The sequence below is a fragment of the Dermacentor variabilis genome, chromosome 4 (genome assembly GCF_050947875.1).
Source record: "Dermacentor variabilis isolate Ectoservices chromosome 4, ASM5094787v1, whole genome shotgun sequence".
Taxonomy (NCBI): Eukaryota; Metazoa; Arthropoda; class Arachnida; order Ixodida; family Ixodidae; genus Dermacentor; species Dermacentor variabilis.
The window spans coordinates 32,375,713-32,395,248 of record NC_134571.1 but is presented as its reverse complement, the minus strand read 5'-3'; the positions used below and the strand labels follow the sequence as shown (position 1 = coordinate 32,395,248).

Below are 19,536 nucleotides of genomic sequence, written 5' to 3'. Positions count from 1 at the left end.
TTCCCTAACTGGAGGCGAAGCGGAGCATCTGCAAGACGCCTGCTATGAGAACCGTCTTAAACATTCAATCAACTATATTTGATAGCCTAGCTGGCACAAAACTTTCATGAAAGTCTTGCATATTAGGTTAAATACTGCAGATTTCTGCATCTGACTTGCTACTGGAGACTAGCAGGTTGAAAAAGTAAAAAATACTTTATATATTAAGAGAATGCATAGCATAAATCATTTGTATACACCATCCTATTTCACGGCAGGCTCAATTTTCCGCACAATTAATGTAGCCACAATTAGTGCCGGTCGGTATGTCTAGTGTGAGGGGTGCAAGCAGTGCCTTTTCCCTGAATCTGCCAGTGACTAACATACAGTACAGATAGCTCTAACTGTACTATTTGCAAAAGATGCTCACTGCGCACATTCTGTTACCTACATGTGCACTCAAGTGCACATGTAGGTAACATATAAAGAGTGCATGCACCATATATAGATTATTGCTCTATGTTACCTACATGCGCACTGGAGCGCACACCTAGGTAACATCCCGCCGTAAACACAAAGGGCACATCCTACAATAATTATAATAAGGGTTGTTTTCTTGGGGCAAAGGAAAGGATAAGTCAAGATTTAGTACTTACAATGACTCTGCAGAGTGTATCAATGGCTGTCACACAGTACAGATATATCTGCCTCTATTATATGTACAGACAGTTGTTATGTGCACTCTATTTCACCTACATGTGCACTCAAGTGTACACTCAGGTAACACATAGTACACACCCAGTTAACATCCTGCCGTAAGCATAAAGGACACATCCTAGAGGCATAATAAAGGTCACATCCTCGAGGTATACGTTAGGATGAGTAAACATGTGGTACACACAAAGTTGGCGTCCCGGAGGTCACACAAAGGACAAGGAATCATAAAGGTCACATAGGGCACAAGAAGGAAACATAAAGGAAACATAAAGGCAATGACCATTTTCATAGGGGAGACTTCTGAAAAAAATAATGCGCAGTGTTCGGAAAGAAACACAGCTGCAAACATCGCTTCCACAGTCATAGCCGTAGTGAGCCATCTGGGTTCACGTATCCCAGTCGCCCCACATCACGAGGTTGAATCCTGCAGTAGACCGCCGTAGTACAGAGAAGGATGGACTGAAATAGACATTGAAATGCGTCTCGGAAGTGTGTTACACGCTCGCGCAAACTAAAGGAAAGGTGTTGCACGAATGCGCCTTACGATGACAAGTTGCGTCTGTAGCATTGAATAAATCCCCTGTACATACGGAAGACCGTCCATAATATACGTGTGAAACAATATTCCGGCAAAGTTGCTGAAAGAAAGAGAGCAAAGCTTTACGCCAAATTTTCGAGCTTTAATGTTACCTTCTCACTCCAATAAATGAAACCCTATAACCATGTTTATGTTGCAATTGGTCTATATAGAAACCGCACTTTTTCTCGCCAGAAAAAAAGCTATATAGCAGCTAGGTATCTGGTGATTATAACAACTTGTTCCAAAGAGGCGTGCTATCAATGTGCCTCTTCAGAAATGTTTTCTTGAATACTCAAACATTAATACGCGCACGCTTTATTACGACGTCGTCAAATTCATGCTTTCTGTGCACACAACCTACAGTAAGCGCGGAGGTTAGCTTACCCGAAGGATATGGCAGTGCATGTTACACCCGAGAGTACAATGTGGGAATACCTTGCCCCAATTTCCCTCCTGAAACGAAAACATAGAAACAAGCAAAGGCTTATAAGAGCAAAGCGCAGCGATGACCCACTTGGTGCATGCTGTATAGTTCTGTGATAGAGACAGAGTGCATAATAATGACGATAGCTCTGTCGCCACTTACGTGTTTTGCAGATAACAGTGGACAAAGGCTGATACAAAAGACACTCCGCAACCTCCGATTATGAAAACCTGGCTTGCGACGATTGCGCACGTGCGCTGTCTCCTGCGCAGAAAAATTCGGCTTGGAACTAAGCGCTAAAACAAGTCTTCATTTGTACTGAGCCATTTATACCACCAGTGGTGTTTGAAATCATAACGTCACTAAAGACCAGCTAGAATAAATGTTGCACTAAACGTGTTTTGAATCATTCCTCCAGTCGACACTCCACTTTAATGATGGGGGGCGTGGCCAGTTCAAGAATGCCGCTACACGGCATACTTCTGAACTACAGAGTGCGCAATCACAAGAAACGCTTACGCTAATATTGTTTGCAAGAGCAAATACCAGCTATTAATGGTAAGGACTTAACCCCGTATTCTAGAACGTTCCTCGATTCAGTACTCACGAGAGTAGATAGCAGCGTCACCCTTGACAATATATACTAAGACAAATCGATGCATACCATGGAACGAGGGTGACTCATGTAGCTGCAGGCGAGAGAGAGAGGACCGCTAGCGCAACCTTGAAGTGAGCCAACCAGGGCTGCACCACACCTATGGCTCCCCGATTTCCTGTACATTGTACCAGACCAGCAGACTGCCCGACTGAAACACGATATTCCATTGCCCTTACGGAGTCCATTCCCAGCATCCTCCCTACCATTCCCACTGGCGTATACCCGGGGCAGCTCAGGTTCTTGTCCTGAGCTCAGGATGATTTCAGCAGCTGGAGAGGAACATAAGTGAGATGCCTCCACTGCCATGCGATCGCCAACGACGGTCTCAAGCATCTGATCAGTTTCTGTCCTGCCACATCCAGCCTCAGGAAAATGCACACCAGACCCCTCAAGGTGGCGTCAAAAGGCGACTCGGTCGCACCACAAGGAGACCTTGTCAGAAAAATTTGCGCTTTGATTGCCTTCGTTAAGGAGGCAGACATCCTTCTTTCCATCTGATCCTCTTCCCCCATATTAGGCAACAGGCCACTATTTCGAATAAATGTTTCAGTCAATCAATCAGTAATGGTTATTCTTAAGAAGCGCAGCGTTTCCTTCAGTCGGGAGGTGACGATGTGCCTAGCTAGATGGAGTGAAGGACGACGCTCGTTTGAAGGGAGGTTCATCTGAAAATATGGGAACTGAAGCAATAACCACCTCATTTACAAGACGGACAGAAGAAAGGCGACAAGGTAAACGCTAGACTGACGTCTACTGCAGCGTCTTGCCACCCTACTTTTGTGGGCTTTGTAACTGCTATGCTTATTGCTTTGGGTACGAACCAACTAGCCCGATAACAAGTTCTGCTGATAGATATATTAGCGAATGCGGTGAAGCAGTGGCAAAAAGCACGCACAAACGAAAAGCTTCGTGAAATTTGCCCTAGTTTCGCAGCAGTGATCTCGGGTATTTATAGTCGAATGCATCGTTGGGGACACAAGCTTCCCAACCGACTCCTCAATTAGACCAATTATCGAGGTTTGTCGCCAACATGCTGTCAAGATCGAACGAAGAGATGCGCTGTCCTATATGCTTCAGACCTCCTGATGAAGGTTTTGCTCATTGTACAATCATTCCTGGCCAAAAGCGTGACGTACGCAGCTCTCAATTCTAAGATGCGATGAGTGCAGTGCATAAAGCCTAAGGTTAGACGAGCTGAGGGTGACCGATGTTCGAGAAGATGTAAATGACAGCCACAGTGAAAAACTACGAAAAATTCATGGGCCCTTCCACACTGTGAAGAAGGACGAGCAGCGAAGCTGTGCTGCGTTTTACCTCAATCGACGCATCTATGTACATATAGGTATTACGCTCAACACGCATCCGGCCCACACCAGAGCTCAGTGGAAACAGCTGATAAGGTCGCCTAGACGACTATAAGACGTAACCACAACACACAACGCCCACTGGTGGTAACAGTGTGTATGGGACGCAGGTGGCCGTTAATTAGAGCCTCGACGCGAGCGATGACATGCGTTGACCGGGGCGCAATCAAAGGAGTGCACGAAACAAAATGCATTTGTTTGTCATTTGCGATTGAGCATACCCTTTAGTTAATTAGCTGAATGAAACGTGGAAGGACTAGAGTTTTATTCTAGCGGACAAACATGGGGCTGTCCGTTTCCCTCCCGTAGAAGCCCATGTATTGACAGCAGACGGGAATTCCACAATATTTACCATTCACTGTGAACTACGTAATTATGAGAAGTATATGAAACTCGTCGTAATGTTATAGTCGTCTTAGCGGCTAATTTTCATATAACCTTTTTTGGGATAGTTTTGATAAAACAAGAGTTACAGCCGTTTTATGTAACCATACTCCCTCCGTAGACAGCCGTGTACTGACAGGAGACGGGAATTCTGTAACGTTTACAACTTCACTGTGAACTAACTAATTACAAGTGAACTAAACTCGGCCTACCAATAGATTCGTCTTAGCAACCGATTTCAGTGTAATTTTTTCCGACATACCTAGATTATATTGAGAGCTGCAGAGCATTCGCGAGAAACTGTAGACCAAAAATTTTTCTTGTCGACGCGACGCATAGACAGACGCACATCGACCACCGCCGGAGGTTGGCAATATACAGCGTCGCTGTAAAAGGAAATAAATGTACGGGCAAACCAGAAAGTATTTGCGCCTATCTTTATTAGCCAAATTAAGGCAAATGCAGCTAATTACAAATATACGTACTATTCTACGTATATTACACTATTTTTCCCCATATTCCCTACACTGGTTCAGACGTTTGTCCCATCGCAGCACTAATTTTGAGATGTCCCTGCGGTAAAATTCGTCCGGCTGACTGTGGAATCCCCGTCGAGTAGCTCTCTTGGTTACATTGACGCAAGTGGATCGGTGTCCCACCAGGAACTTCTTCAGCGAGGACCTAAAACGTGGAATTCCCTAGGGGCCAGATCCAGACTGTATAGTGGGTGGTCCAGAATCTCCCAGTGAAATGACCGGAGCTTGTCGGCGGTTCTGGTGGCCACGTGTGGGCTCGCATTGTCGTGGAGGATAACCGCATTGTCCACATCGAGAATTTCTCGGCGTTTTCGCCTGATGGCAGCGAGCAGACGTGATAGTGTAGAACAATAACAGTCGACACTGATGGTTGCATTTTGTGACATGAAATCCAATAGGAGCTTTCTTCGGCGATCCCATAAGACCGTTGATATCACTTTTCCAACAGATGGCATTGAACATAATTTTTTTTTTGTCACAGGGGAACCCTGCTGCTTCGATTCGTGCGTGAAATTCAGTATCGTAGTTTCATCATCTGCAACAATGCGGTCCAGGAAACTTCCACCCTCCTCGGTATACCGTTGCAGATGATTCAGTGAAGCAATCGTTCGCTTGCTTTTCGTCATGTCATCCAACTGCTTGGGCACCCCCCGACATGAAACCTTCCGGTACCATAGAGACCCGTGGACGATGTCGTAAACACTCCCATACGAAATTCCAAGCTCCCGGCAAATCTCATTGAGGTGAACACGCCAATCCGCTTTCACCATTGCATCCACGCGGGAAATGTCAGTCAGTGACCCACGCGGCCTCCCCGAACGCTCATTGTCATGCAAGTCTTCACGGCCTTTTGCGAACTCACAACACCACCTCCTCAGACTTCTCAAAGCGAGACATCTTTCCCTGTGCGTGAGCTGCGTTTCCCTGTGGATTTCGATGGGCGCTCGTCCCTTGATCCATAGAAAATGAATCACACTTCGTTGCTCGCACGCCGTGGAAGTGCGAAGCACAGCCACCATCTTCAACTACTGACGGTAGCGCCGTGCCGCGGAACTACCGGCAGACAAGGCCGAGCCTGTCCAAGAAAGGTTCACCGCTGGGAATGGATATGTTGACTTCCCATTTACAGCCGTAATTCGACTAAAAAATAGGGGCAAAGACTTTCTGATTCGCCCTCGTAGATGATGGAGGAGGTGCTCTACAAAAACTAAAAGGGCATAGTGCACTACGACTTCAGGCTATGACAGGTTGTTTTAAAACACGAAGTCACAAAATGGCTTTCGCCAAAGATAATTAGCTATGTTCAGCATACAAAAACACCGCAAAGACAGTTGGATATACCTTGTTCGAACGTTATAGTATTCATCTACTGGTGCATATATTGAAGTCAGTCTTCACTGAACTTTTAAGAGTTTTGAAAGTTAAGAACTGAATGGTAAAAACCGGCGGCGGTCAACATAAGCGACAAACGATTCCAAGATGTGTTGCTCACAAGCAAAACGGAAACAGAAAGCGAAGTCATCTAAAACTAAGGTACGGCAGTAAGGCGTACGTCGTACAACGTTATTTGACCGTACAGTGAACGCAGAATAGCAATAAAGCAACATTCTAAGCTTTAGGTGCATGCTTGAGAGCGGAGGCAGTGCAGTTCTGTCACATGCAGAGCAGTTCTGAAGTTGTCCTTATTTTGTTTGCTTGTTTATCAATTCCGCTCTTATTGTATACATTTCCAGCGTTCATTTGCTATTGTTATCGGAGTTTATGTAACTGTATCCACACTTTCTGCTCCGCTATAGCGACGTGTGACCTTCTTAATCAAGTGATGCTATACTCATGGAGCTTTCAAGCTAAATTGGTTATCCAGCGTGTACACTGGGTAGTAAATTTTATTTGATTTGATTTGACAGTGCTCGTCTTTAAGGGATAGCCACTCATATTCGTCATCATAATACAGACATATTTGTTAGTGGCGGGTGTCAGTAACAGTAGTTATATCCCACTGCGATACAATAGCAGAGTATGTCGAGGAATATACTTTATTACTCAATTTTAAATGTGTAAGAGTTTCTATTCCTACCCAACGAGGAATCCTGTCCGTCCGTCGCGTAAAGCGAATTGCTATAAAGGAATAACGTATTAACAAAATCTCCGAAAGGAAGAACTTTGGCGCCGGTGTGCTCCGAATCTACGACCCCGCGCTCAAAATTCGAGTGATTTACTCACTGAGCTAAATAGTCACGCTCGCAGAAGGTGAATATATCTGAACCATATGAATGTGTTGTACTGGCACTGGCAGTAAAAAAAAAAAAAAAAATGTCAAAAGAGAACATTTTATATGAAGGCTTTCTTGAAAGATGTAGTGATGCTAGAATAAAAGCTATCTCTAGGACCACGTGTAAGGCAGAATTGGAGAATTGTAGATATTGGGAAAATTCTGATTCTGCGAAAATTTAATGCCAAACACAGCACATCCCCGATGCCTTTCGGTGGTCGCGTGATGCCTCTTCCGTTGTGGCCTTCCTTCACCGACCGAAATGGCACCCACTCATGAGGGCTGACGCGCTTCGCGTCGCGCAACACAGACAGATAAGCCGTCAGTGAGCTGATATGGGTGATAAGGAGTGATGAGGGATTATATGGGTGTCATCAAGGTTGATAATGGTTCGACACGGATGGATAAGGTACGAAAAAGCGATAATGGCTTATAATGGTCGTATCAGTTGTGATAAGGACCGATATAGGTCGATAACGGTCGGATCAAGTCTGATGAGGTTGGTAAGGACCGATAAGGGTTGGATCATGTCCAATAATGTTGATAAGGACAGGTCAGGATTAATAAAGTTCGGATCAATTGATAATGCTGATAACGACATAGAGTTCGTAAGGGTCGGCTCAAATCCGATAAGGTTGATAACAACCAATAAGGGTTGAAAAGGTTTGGATGTAGGACGATAGGGTTGATAACGACCGATAAGGGTTGAGAAGTGTTTATACTGCTTGGATCCAGTTTGATAAGATTAATAATGACACGGGGCAATGCGGAAATGACCAAGTAGCACAATGCTTACGTATAATTAGAGAACTCCAGTTGAGTTTCGGCGTCAAATATTTAGCTTCTCTTAAACAATCACCTATGCATAATTCTACTCTCTTCATCTGCTATACTCACTGGTCGTCTGAGAGTTTCTCCAAGGACGCTGCAACACTGAGACCAGCTAGGGACACGCCGGCTCCCAGTAGCGACATCAGATGAATTCTAAACTGCATGTTCATCAAGAGACGATGTTGCGTACATCAGTTTCCACATTACCATCACTGAAGAAAGCAGATTGAGCACGTAGTAGCCACTGCAGATTACAAGTAGTAGAAAACAACGAGTGCCGCAGTGAACCACACTTTTCGAGCGGTCACTCTAAATCATTATCCTTGCGCAGAAGCAAGTATCTGCTTACTTAATGATTGCAAGCTATACGCAAATTGAAAACTGGCTTTGTTCGTTTATTTATTTATTTATTTATTTATTTATTTATTTATTTATTTATTTATTTATTTATTTATTTATTTATTTATTATATTCTCGGGGAAAAGGGCGTTACAGTGGGGAATGGTTACAGTCAGTACGAAAAACAACATACAAACAAAAAGGAGAAAAAAAGAATAGCACAGAGGAAGACGACTTTGTTATACTGTGTTAGCCAACCAATTCTCTAAGTTTTAAATTTGATCAAACATTCGGTGCCAACAGTCACTAGATTTTATTTTTTTTAAACGAAGAAAACTTCATCTGGTTTCGTGCAGTGGTTGCCGATAAAAACGATTTCTCCTTTCCAGTGTATTCAGATAGGTGCCCCGCTTTAAAGCTTCCTCTTAAAATCCACACGTACTGCACTCGAGCCCCTGTTTCCCATCCATCCCCGCCCCTTCACAAACGTGTTCCTTCCTCAAGGCACTTCTCAAAATGATACCGGCGTTAAGATTGAGCCGGCATTAATCAGTTCATTTAATGATAGGTCTAACGTCCCAAAGAAACGCGGGGATTACAAGAATGACCCAGTTTAGTTTTCACCACTTAGTATTCGTTAACGTGCACCCAAGAAGGAAGGTAGACGAAAGTTGTCGCATTCCATTGCCATAGAAACGCGGCCGCAGCGGTCGGGAATCAAGCCTGCGACCGAGTTATCAGCATTAAAACGTCGCACAGCCACCGCAGTGGCTCCTGTGCCGATAAAGTTGCGCAGAGGCAACGCCAGACGCAGTCACCTTGGTCATCCTCATTCGCGCCCACATGCTGGCGGCCAGAATGTATAGCGGGCTGGAAAACGCCATCAGCGTGTGGCTGTGGGCGTTGATGGGCCCGAACTGCAACGGAAAAGGTGTCGTGGTGAAGTAAAGCATTTATCGTACATCCTCAGAACTGGTCGCATAAGTGTTGACCCACGATAATAATAATAATAATAATAATAATAATAATAATAATAATAATAATAATAATAATAATAATAATAATAATAATAATAATAAAGCATTTTAAGAGCGCTTGTATAATGTTTGAGGCAAACTGAAACGCAATAACCACCGTTATGAGCAGTCTCCCAACGTTATTTCTTCTGGCTTAATGACGAGTTACATAAGTGCCTCACTACGGTGCACGGCGCGATTAGTTTGGCTGTTCTTGTCAGTCATGAGTTGTAGCTAAGTCGAAAACCCCATCCTTTTGGCCGTCTCGTCGATAGTTACCATTTATACTCCAAAGAGATATCCGCTTTCTTGAAAGTTATGAGCACACCGTTCTGCCTGTCCACCACCGGAGGTGAGCATAGTGTCCTGCTTTCCCATCGGCAACAGGTCATCGAAAGAGCAACAGGTCACCATTCCAAAGAGCACTCGCATCCCAGTGTTTCAATTGACACATGAGAATATGGCTGTAATCTGAAAGGTAATTTTATCGTCGTGAAACGGTCGGGTAGTACCGCTAGGATCTATGTTGCTTGCACGGAGTCCCGGAAAATCATTTTCGGCAGAGCTTAGCTTCCCTCCCATCCCAAACCTAAAGCGTAAAATGAGAGTTGCAATAAGGAACACAAGCTTTCACGCGAACAATATCAAGCGATATCATCCATGGCGCCTAATTCATGAAGCTTGAAGTTTGTATTTCATGGCTAGGAATACGTGCACTGTCGCCACAACAAAACTAAATAAAATAATGACTGAATGCCCCTCATGGTTGCGTATATGTCGTGACGACACAAATGAATGAATGTCCAGTTAAGAGTAGTTTCTGCTATTCAAAACAGCGGATTCGATATCAAATGACAATTTTTACTGCTTAACATTCATAGCAGTAGCTTATAAAAGAGTTCGTGCGCCCATTCAGCCAATTTGGCTAGCATTCACAAAAAGCTTGTATGCTAGAATTACTCGTAAGCAGAAATTCCGGCCAATCATGGCACTGCACATATTATTATCGAATGCGACTGATCAATGGCAAGGAGCATTTACGGAAGAAAAGCATCGGGAACTCGGCTCCTTCTTACTAAAGTCTTTAGCACACATATTGCAATTATTGAATTTCAGCAAGTGAATTCTTCAGGTACATACGTTAAATATCACCTATTTCGACATATTTCTTCCGACGCTTAGGACAACATACGCAGGTCTATTTATTATTATTCTAAAGGAGCCTTCCTAACCCACTGCAAATCTTTGAAGACCACCAATTTGCAGAGTTCTCTGTATGTTCTGAGTGCGTTTGTCTCGAAACTAATGCTCAGAATCCCCGTTAAGTTGACAAGCCTTCATCGCTGAACATTGTCGATTTCGTAATTGCAAGATGTGGACGAAAATTATTGTTTCAAGGATTCGGGAAAATCTCATTGAATGATCATAATCCCTAACACGTTAGAAACCCGGATTTCCGCCACTTACTGAACCATGTCGAGCAAGTATGATCACCTTGCCTCGAATATTCTGTATTTACCATTTACAGACAGTAGTCGCTGGAACATTTAGCATCACTTATACTAAGGTGCACAGAACTAGCATGTATAGCCAACCTCCGGCTGTCTGTGCGGGCAGCGTCTTTAAGGGGTCCGTCACTGCAGCTTGCTGCCTGCGCGAGTACTGTGTATGACGCAGTGAAAATAATAACGGCCACTGAGTTAACTTCCTTACGTATAAGTGGAACTACATGGTCTCCGATAGGAAAGAAAGATCGCTGTAGTAACTATAGCTATGTGAATCTTCTAATCCGAACTTTAATGGTCAGAAACCTTTTACTAAGCACACAGGCGGGAGTTGTATAGTACCTTCAGCAAGACGTCAGCAAGCGACAGGCGGTTGCTGACGAACAGCAGGAATGCATCCGCCATTATCGCCAAGTCCATGAGAACACTTTCGTCAGCGAGGAAGCCCCCGATTCCGATTTTGAAACCACCGTGTTTCTGTCCTGAAAAATAAGAAAAGGGAAAAGAGGATTATTCTTACGCGGCATTTACTGTCAAATCAATTACTGGCAGCAGCATTCTCAGCACCAAGCACTTTCAAGATTTGGCTATAACAATTAGCAGAAAGCTTGGTGGAAATTAAAACCAAATTATCTGAAAAATAAATGTATTCCTGCGTAACCACATTCTAGTTACGTCGCACAAATAGTAGTAGAATGTACTAAATTTCGCTATTTGCGTTAAGGCAGACTTGCTTTTTATTCTAGCTTTTTTGTTTGTATATGGTTCTCCTTACCATTTCTTTGTTTATCGAATCTACCTATTTATTTTCCCCCGAACAGAACTTTACTGTTCTTTGGCTCCAACTATACATGTGCACTTCTTGAATTTAAAGATCTATTACTTCTATATCGTAGATTCCCGTTAAGGCTTACCCGGTTAATTGGAATTTTTGGAATGGGCAACTATGTGTGAACATTTACTTGGTTAAAAAAAATTATGGGGTTTAACGTGCCAAAACCACTTTCTGATTATGAGGCACGCCGTAGTGGAGGACTTCGGAAATTTCGACTACCTGGAGTTCTTTAACGTGTACCTAAATCTAAGTACACGGGTGTTCTTCCATTGCGCCCCCATCGAAATGCGGCCGCCGTGGCCGGGATTCGATCCCGCGACCTCGTTCTCAGCAGCCCAACACCATAGCCACTGAGCAACCACGGCGCGTAACATTTACTTGGTTGTCCATAAGCCTAATAGAAAAAAATCTTCTTAACACGAAACCTTGATGTGGTTAAGCCGAACTTCCGTAGTCACTGACGCCTGCCACCACTGAGCGAAGGTCCCAGATCAGCAGATCTGGAGAAGACGACTCCGCATAGCTATGCGAAATGCAAATAGCGTTTCTGTGAATATAAACAGCTACACCAGAGTCGACGATATCGCGCAAATCTAAAAGGCCGACACCATAGAAAGAATTATTTAGGATGTTATTGAGGTGCTTTCTGCAGACTATGGTAAGCACGCTGCCCAAGGAGGTACCTGAACGAACGGTGCACATGACGCAACCGATAATGCAATGAATTTTTTTGGCGCATTTCATTTCAATAGCATGACACTACTGAAGACATTTTCTGCAAGCTGGCTGAAATGTCGGCTTTTGGAGCAGCTCACAGTTTTGCAGAGCTGGCAAGCAGCAATTGCTGAATTACTTAAGCAAGAGCGCGCAAAGTGACATTTGGTATAATGAAAGCGCAATTAAATGTCATTTTTACGTCTGCGTCTAGGTTTTTATGCTCTTATCGTATTATCTTATGTCATGGATAATTTGATGCAGCAGTATTAGGAGCAGCAGTAGGAAATTAGGAGTTGCGTGGATCTCTTCTCCTTAGAGGAACAGATTTTCACGATGTTCTGGAGTAAGCTTATAGAAAATTCTCCCTTAGTTTTCACTTATGGGTAGCCTACTGGACATAACTGTTTTATTAGGCTCCAACTAGGGTAAGATGAACCCTATATGAAGCTATATAAATCGACTCGCGCAAATATCAGTTCAGTTGAGTTCAGTTCAGTTCGCTCTCTTCAGTGCAGTAGATTGTCAGCCAGCTGCCAGGCGATTTTTATCGCTTGGCTCAGAAACATTGTAGTAAACGCTCGATATCGTTCCCAGAGATTTGTTCAACGTTCCCTAGGTTGCTTGAATATGCCACGCGTCACAGGTGCCCGTATGTGATGTATTAATGGGCTACTCTCCATAACACTGGCTGCAATGCGCCTTTAGCATAACAGCGCGGTGATAACGTCGAAAACCATTTTTACCCGATGAATGACGCACAGGCTCCTGTGCTAGGCCACCACCGATTACGGCATTGAATTCATAGAAGTCCATTACTGTGTGAGCGCAGTATGCTTAAGCGGCCATAATATTGGTATATATGTACGATTTTTCTGCTCGTGGCAGATATACTATATGATTGTAGGAGCATCTCATCACAGGCCATACCGTTAAGCCTACGGCATATCTGAGTAAGGATATACCATTAAGTATTCTTCTCCCGTAGGGACGAGAATACAACAGTCAATAAACAGGGTGCTTTCTTGCTAAAATCATATGCAATTCTGTCGTCGGTAATGCAAACGCCGCCAGAACAACAATGAACATGACAATCAATCTGACTTTAATGACGTTCTCTTGTATATGGTCTGCCTACATGTAGGAGCCTACTCTGTCCCCAGTCACTGGAACAGCGATGTCAGATTAGATTGAGTCAGCCTGTAATTAGTCAATAATTCACGCAAGTCATCATATATTATGTGTGCATGGTATACATGTGCATATACGTACACGTGCGTTATCTGCGTCTTTTTTACATTTTATGTTCCTCCGTCAGTGTCCAGCTTGAAAGTCACTTCGCATAATATGTACCTGGGCTGCATCACCGCCACTGCTGTTTCACAGGGCGTCACGGCCCTTGCCAAACTCGTAACACTGTTGTACAAACTGCTGCTGACAAAAAAATAGTTTAATAGAATTGTGTTGGATTGAAACTTTGATTTAAAGACGCACCAAACGGCACGAACGCGTATAAAAACAGCTAACCGCATCCCGGTTGATTTCAACGCTCCTCATGGAGCCGCCGGGGCGAGGCGGGTTCATCATACATGCATGATTCTATGTACGGTGCACACGAACTATCCGCTTTGAGCCGTCCTAGCCAGACTACAGACGTGATGACGTCCACCTCTACGTTGGAGTTCTTCGTGGCTGCCTGCGGGACAGCGGCTCGCGTGCGGCCTCTTGGCTCAGAGAAGATTTGTTTGCGGCGCACGCGCTAAAAGCGGTCGCTGCCAAGCCAACACTTCTCGCCGTACAGTCGCCAAGAGTTTTCCCATCGGGTACGGACGCTGTCCGCGGGCGAGACTGGTCGGCTATTTGCAGCGCTAATTACTCGCGACGCCGCTGCTGCCGTCACCGCCTAGGCGCGGTCGCGTGGTGCAGTAACGTGTTCCGGGGGCAGCCTGCGCTATCCGCGTGTTTATCATAGGCAGCCGCTTTGTTTCCAAATCCGAAACACCACCGGCTGTCGCATAGTTGTAAGCAGGGAAAAGGCGCCTTGGAACGAGCTGCATCCTGGAGCACGCCTCTGCGTGAAGACGGTGGAATAAAGCTAAACATTATGCGCCATCCCACTGGCTTCCAAGGCACTCGGCTGGAATCTCCGGTTTCAATAAATCACGATTACAATGTGCTTGGAAGATCTAGACAAGTGTTCCACGCGACAATAGAGCCCAAGCAGATAAACGCTGATCCATAAAAATGCGTGAGCCAGCCATAAAGCCCGATTTTCTTGCACTGTCGAGACAACTCTGTAAAATTAAATGTTTGATCAAGGTCACCTGACTAAGTGGGTCTTTGAAAATATTTTAAACACAATTACCTGGAGAAAAAAAACACACTCAACAAAGAAGTGGGATCGCAAACTTCAACGTTTTATGGTTTCTTTTTTTCCTTTTTTCTTGTGGTAGGGGAAGGGGTGAGGGGGGGGGGGGAGTGGGAGGCGAACTTGCTTTGATTTGACACACACCTCCAGAAAAATATAGGGATATGTGAGCGCTGAGTCTGTACAATCGTTTGGTAGTGCGTTGCTGGAGCATTACGTTTTCAAACGCGCCTGAAAGATTAAGAGTCCTTGCAGAAGCGTTCCAGTTTGCGACCGGCACAATTTATCGAGACAAGGTGAATTTCCTCGCAGCCAAAGCGCGCAGCTAGGAACTGAGTTGTTCGCTCCGAATGTTACGTACACTTACTGCGTGAAGAATACGTTCGCAACCTGCCGAATGCCTTGAAAGTTTCTTTAAGCATGTCCACTATTTCATAAAAAGCTTAAGCCCGGAACCTATACTAGACTGCATCCATACGATTACATTTCCAGAGTTCCCTCCTCAGACGTCTAGACGCCCTTAAGCGCACTGCGAGCGATCAACAGCTACGTGCTCAGAGTGCGCAGGTTCCATAGCCCTGCACGGCACTGGGATGTCGACCGTGGTCGCTATCTGCAGCATACGTCCTATGTTTCCCTCCTCGCTGCAGATGAATGGCGTGGCTTTGCGACTCCGCCAGCATCCGTGGTATAGTGTGAAGCCACTCAAATGCTCGTCCAAGGGATTCGCATTACTGCGCTTGTTTTTTTTTTCGGCAGAGAAACTAGTGAACACGTGTCTGATTAATACCATCGCGGTTATTGCCAAACTCCTCCAAGGGAAGCCGTGTACGCGACGGACGAGCAGAGGGGTGCTCTGGGTAATTACCGAGGCACTCTCGATACGTCTCCCGGTTATTTTGAAACGACGTTCTCGGATAATGCTCAATTTTTTCAAGGTGAAAGTGCGTGAAAACCTTGGCTTCTGCGATGCAAGGAGATGTAGCTACTATATTTCACTTAAGTGCTTCAGTGCTCAGAATAGAGCAAACATTCCTGAAGCACAGAGAAGAGCCTTCTTACTAAAGATCATTGTATCCCGTGTCACTTGAAACGAAGGCGTCTCTCGCAATTCATGGCGATGCATTAAACAAGCTCGAATTATGACATCCAACGTTCTCTGCTAAGTCGCAGAGTGGGCTCGTGAACGCACCTGGCAACGAGGCGGGTCTTCGAGTGTAAACAAATGTACGCGTGATCCGCAAGCATCCTTTAAATGTGAAGGCTCTGAGAGGACTCTACCACGCAAAGTAATTTCGATGCAGAGATGTCAGCGTTTACAACACGCGTATACTACGAACTCGGGCGCCTCGAACCACCGGCGCATGAACAATGCCACGAGACTCCAACGTGAAATAAAGCAACTCAGCACGTGAGTTCACCGGAATAACATCTGACTATAATGATCTTGCTGGCGCTAGCTGCTTGATATTATTTTTCACTTTCCACCAAAAGAATGTCTCGCTACCAGTATCTTTAAGTTTAACGTATGCCACAGGGTTTCCACACTGATTCGGAAAGCGAACAAACACATATTTAAGATATGACGATGAGAAAAAAAAACGGAGAATGGAGTGTTTCCTGGTATTGATATTAACTGTGTACTCAGAAAGTTTGACAATGCCCAATGCAATGCTCGTTTCTCCCTTACGGTATTGAGGAAGCATGAATGGCGCCCAGAACGAGCAGACAATGAGCAGGCATCCAGCGCACAGGAACGGGAACATCAGGACGTGGGCCTGCAGAAACAGAGAAACGTGAGAGCTATCAGTAAAAGATGATCATTTTCGTGCACTTATTGTACGGAATGTTTACATGAATGGCCGTCGGAAACACTGAGAAAAGCCTCCGTCAAATACTCTCCAGTGCATGCCGCTCTAATAAGCATCTACTAGAAGTTTATCCAACACTCTGCTAGGTATTCAGTTGTAACTGCGCTCAGTCCGCTTACTGATGCAAAGTTTGACGCCAATATTTTACTCTGTACTGCCTGCTAGTGTCCTTTGTAAACGCGTTTAGGAATATGATCTGATGCGACGCTCCCATTGGGATGTCGCCGAAGGTCATGTCCACCAAATTCCCCCCACCCGTGTTTCATCGGTTTCTTACAAGCTTTTTCATTACGGAATTTATAATTTTAGCGTGCACACTTGGTGGACTTCCTCTGTGCCTACATATGCACGACTAGCAATAAACAAACTTTCAGCCCGTCTGGGCGGATTCTTTTAAAAACTGTACCTGCAAACACCGTGACCCGGATGGAAAGGGAAAGAAAACAGACATGGCAGAGCATGGGTAAGTTTTTAACAGCTGACGCTGGGTTACTCGCCAAGGGCAGTACGCTAGCCTGAAATGGCCTAGGTCAGTTAATATACTACCACGGTGACGTGCTGGCAAGGATTAATGGTACATTTTTTGTCCGCAGACAGCCAATAATGTCGCTACATTAGCTCGATGTTAACCAGGTCAGCATAACGTCAGCAAAATCACGCGTACTCCCGCGTAAAATGACAATGTGCTTTCTGAAAATACAAGTGCCAATATCTCGAGCTTCTAATCAGACTTATTTCCTTACAAACAAAAATAATTGTTAAGCTCTTTGTGATTAAGCAGCCTTTTCAGTTATAAAAAGCATTACAGGATTGACTTGCTATCAAAACAACACATACGAGATGCGTTGTGGTACATGGCTCTGGACTGAAACCTTGGGTAGTTTAAAGAATTAAAATTAAATTAGGGGGTTTTACGTGCCAAACCACGTTCTAGTTACGAAGCACGCCGTAGTGTTAAACTCGGGAAATTCGAACAACCTGGGGTTCTTTAACGTGCACCTAAATCGAAGTACACGGGTGTTTTCGCATTTCTCCCACATCGAAATTCGGCTGCCGTGGGCGGGATTCGATGCCGCGACCTCGTGCTTAGCAGCCCAACATCATAACCACTAACCAACCACGGCGGGTTTGAGTATTTTAACGTGCCCCCAAAGAGCGGTATACGTGAACCTCTCTCTCTCTCTCTCTCTCTCTCTCTCTCTCTCTCTCTCTCTCTCTCTGTCTTGTTTTTTAGTTTCAATGCCACACAACTCAGCCACACCGGCGAATAGCAGGATTGTCAGGCATTACTGAATAGTACTTACGCCAAAGAGAAATCCACTGTAGTACGACCACAACACCATTCCCAGGCTAAAAACTGCGCCAAACTTTGGCTGCAAAAAAAGAAGAAAAATGTCAGACACACCTTCCAGCGAAAGAGATTCTTGCCTGTTTTATGACTTCAGCTACTTGAACATTTATACTAGGAATGTAATTAAAGAAGACATCATCTTGGTGTGTCATGTTTTCATAAAAACAAGCGTTCATGATTTCCTTGACTAAAACCGATATTTAATAAGACGTTTTGTTTACGAGGCGTAATACGTGGTGGAATATAATACGAGCTACCAAAATTCATCACAGTTTAGCGTATTGCTTTTCATTTTCCTTTTGCCTTTGCTTTTGATTTTGTTCATTTTTTCTCTTACATGAAAAACCGAGTGTTTTTAACCGCAATCTTCGAGAATCTTTGATGTCCTTTGTCTCTCTTTCTCAGTAGCAATATTTCCCATCGTAGTATATTTTTGTTCTTCGCAAAGCTACCATTCTCACTCTTCATTGAATACATAGTGAATACGGTGCTGGGTTAATTATCACGATATATGCCTAGAAAACTTTTCAAGGCGAAAGTGAGAGCTCAAGCTGACACTAACAGAGCATTCAAGGACCCAGCTCTACACATGCGCACAATACTATTGACAGAAGTTCCCCAGGTGTACAAGTAAGTGGATCCAATTTCACAAATCTTTTCCTTCGTAAGTGCTATTTGCAGTTGACCCGCCATCTCCGCTAATGAATGATACGTGCAGCATTACGATTGGCTGGAATTTGCTCTTAAAAGCATTTTGGCGTAAGCGTTTTTTGTATATACGGACCCTGATTCTTCGCCCTCAGGCTTTCGGTAGTCTGAAAGCACAAAAAATCTATGGCCCTATCCCTTTCGCAACAAACTCAATGCATGGGTAGAGCAGCGGTCCGCTTTGATTTTTTGCGGAAATGGTGCGTTTTCATATTGTTACTCTGACATTTTCGCTGCCCCTTTACTTATGTTACGTGGAATGTCTATGCTACTCAGTAACTTAAAACGAAAGTAGAGGATTTGTTCAGTCTAATTCTTCAGAAAAAATAAATCCACGAAGTCTTAAGCTCGAAGGAGTTCCGTGCAGTGTTCGTGACTCGCGCAGCGGTGTCTCTTATGGTTTGCAGTAAATTGGTGACGGCTGCCTCTTGCAGGCTCTATTTACAAGGATGCCAGCAAACGCCGCCATGATTATAAAATGCGAAGCGTTCGAGCTCTTTCAAAGGATATCGAATAAAGAGGCCCATTGGTAATATCATCTGGCAACCCCTTCAATATGCGTATGCCGAAATAGAGAAAAAACACTTTGACATTTTGTCCAGCATGCAGTATGTGATTTTGCCCCTCATTGCGGTCATATACGTTAACCATTACATTAACGCTGTCATGTACCACATTCAGTCGAAACTGCAGGCTCTACTCACTATTAATATAGGAATATCTCCTGGAAACTGGACACATATAACGAAAAAGTATCCAGGAATGACCAAGGATGCTCCGACTCCCTGAATGACTCGAATAAATCCCGTCACAAACGAATGCTTGAAGGGCTTCAGGACCCTGCGAACACGAGAAACAGTGGTAGCACTGTCCCTAACCAATCAAGGCAAAATTACTACTTGCCTGTTTATTTAGTAATTTGTTTTTAATTTTGCGTTTACTTTTGTGATTTTTGAAGACAGAGTGTTCTCTGGAGACTTCAGACCAATTTGGTGTTCATTGGGTTTCGGTATCTGACCGCTTTGCTCTCGTGAAATTTGGCAATTTGAGATCTTCAAGTGCCAGTAGTACAAAGAAAGCGACG

General features: G+C 44.3%; 1 protein-coding gene across 1 annotated transcript; it reads right to left on the bottom strand.

The window, feature by feature from the left end:
* Window positions 1-996: 996 nt before the first annotated feature.
* On the bottom strand, window positions 997-19,286 carry LOC142577728 (uncharacterized). The gene is made up of 9 exons (XM_075687181.1): window positions 19,157-19,286; window positions 17,698-17,766; window positions 16,213-16,300; window positions 10,948-11,087; window positions 8,903-9,001; window positions 1,863-1,964; window positions 1,661-1,729; window positions 1,241-1,334; window positions 997-1,155 (listed from the first exon to the last, which is right to left on the bottom strand). Exons 2-9 carry the CDS (start codon window positions 17,734-17,736, stop codon window positions 1,106-1,108), a joined length of 681 nt encoding a protein of 226 aa, XP_075543296.1. The 5' UTR covers window positions 17,737-17,766; window positions 19,157-19,286; the 3' UTR covers window positions 997-1,105.
* Between the last annotated feature and the right edge of the window lie 250 nt (window positions 19,287-19,536).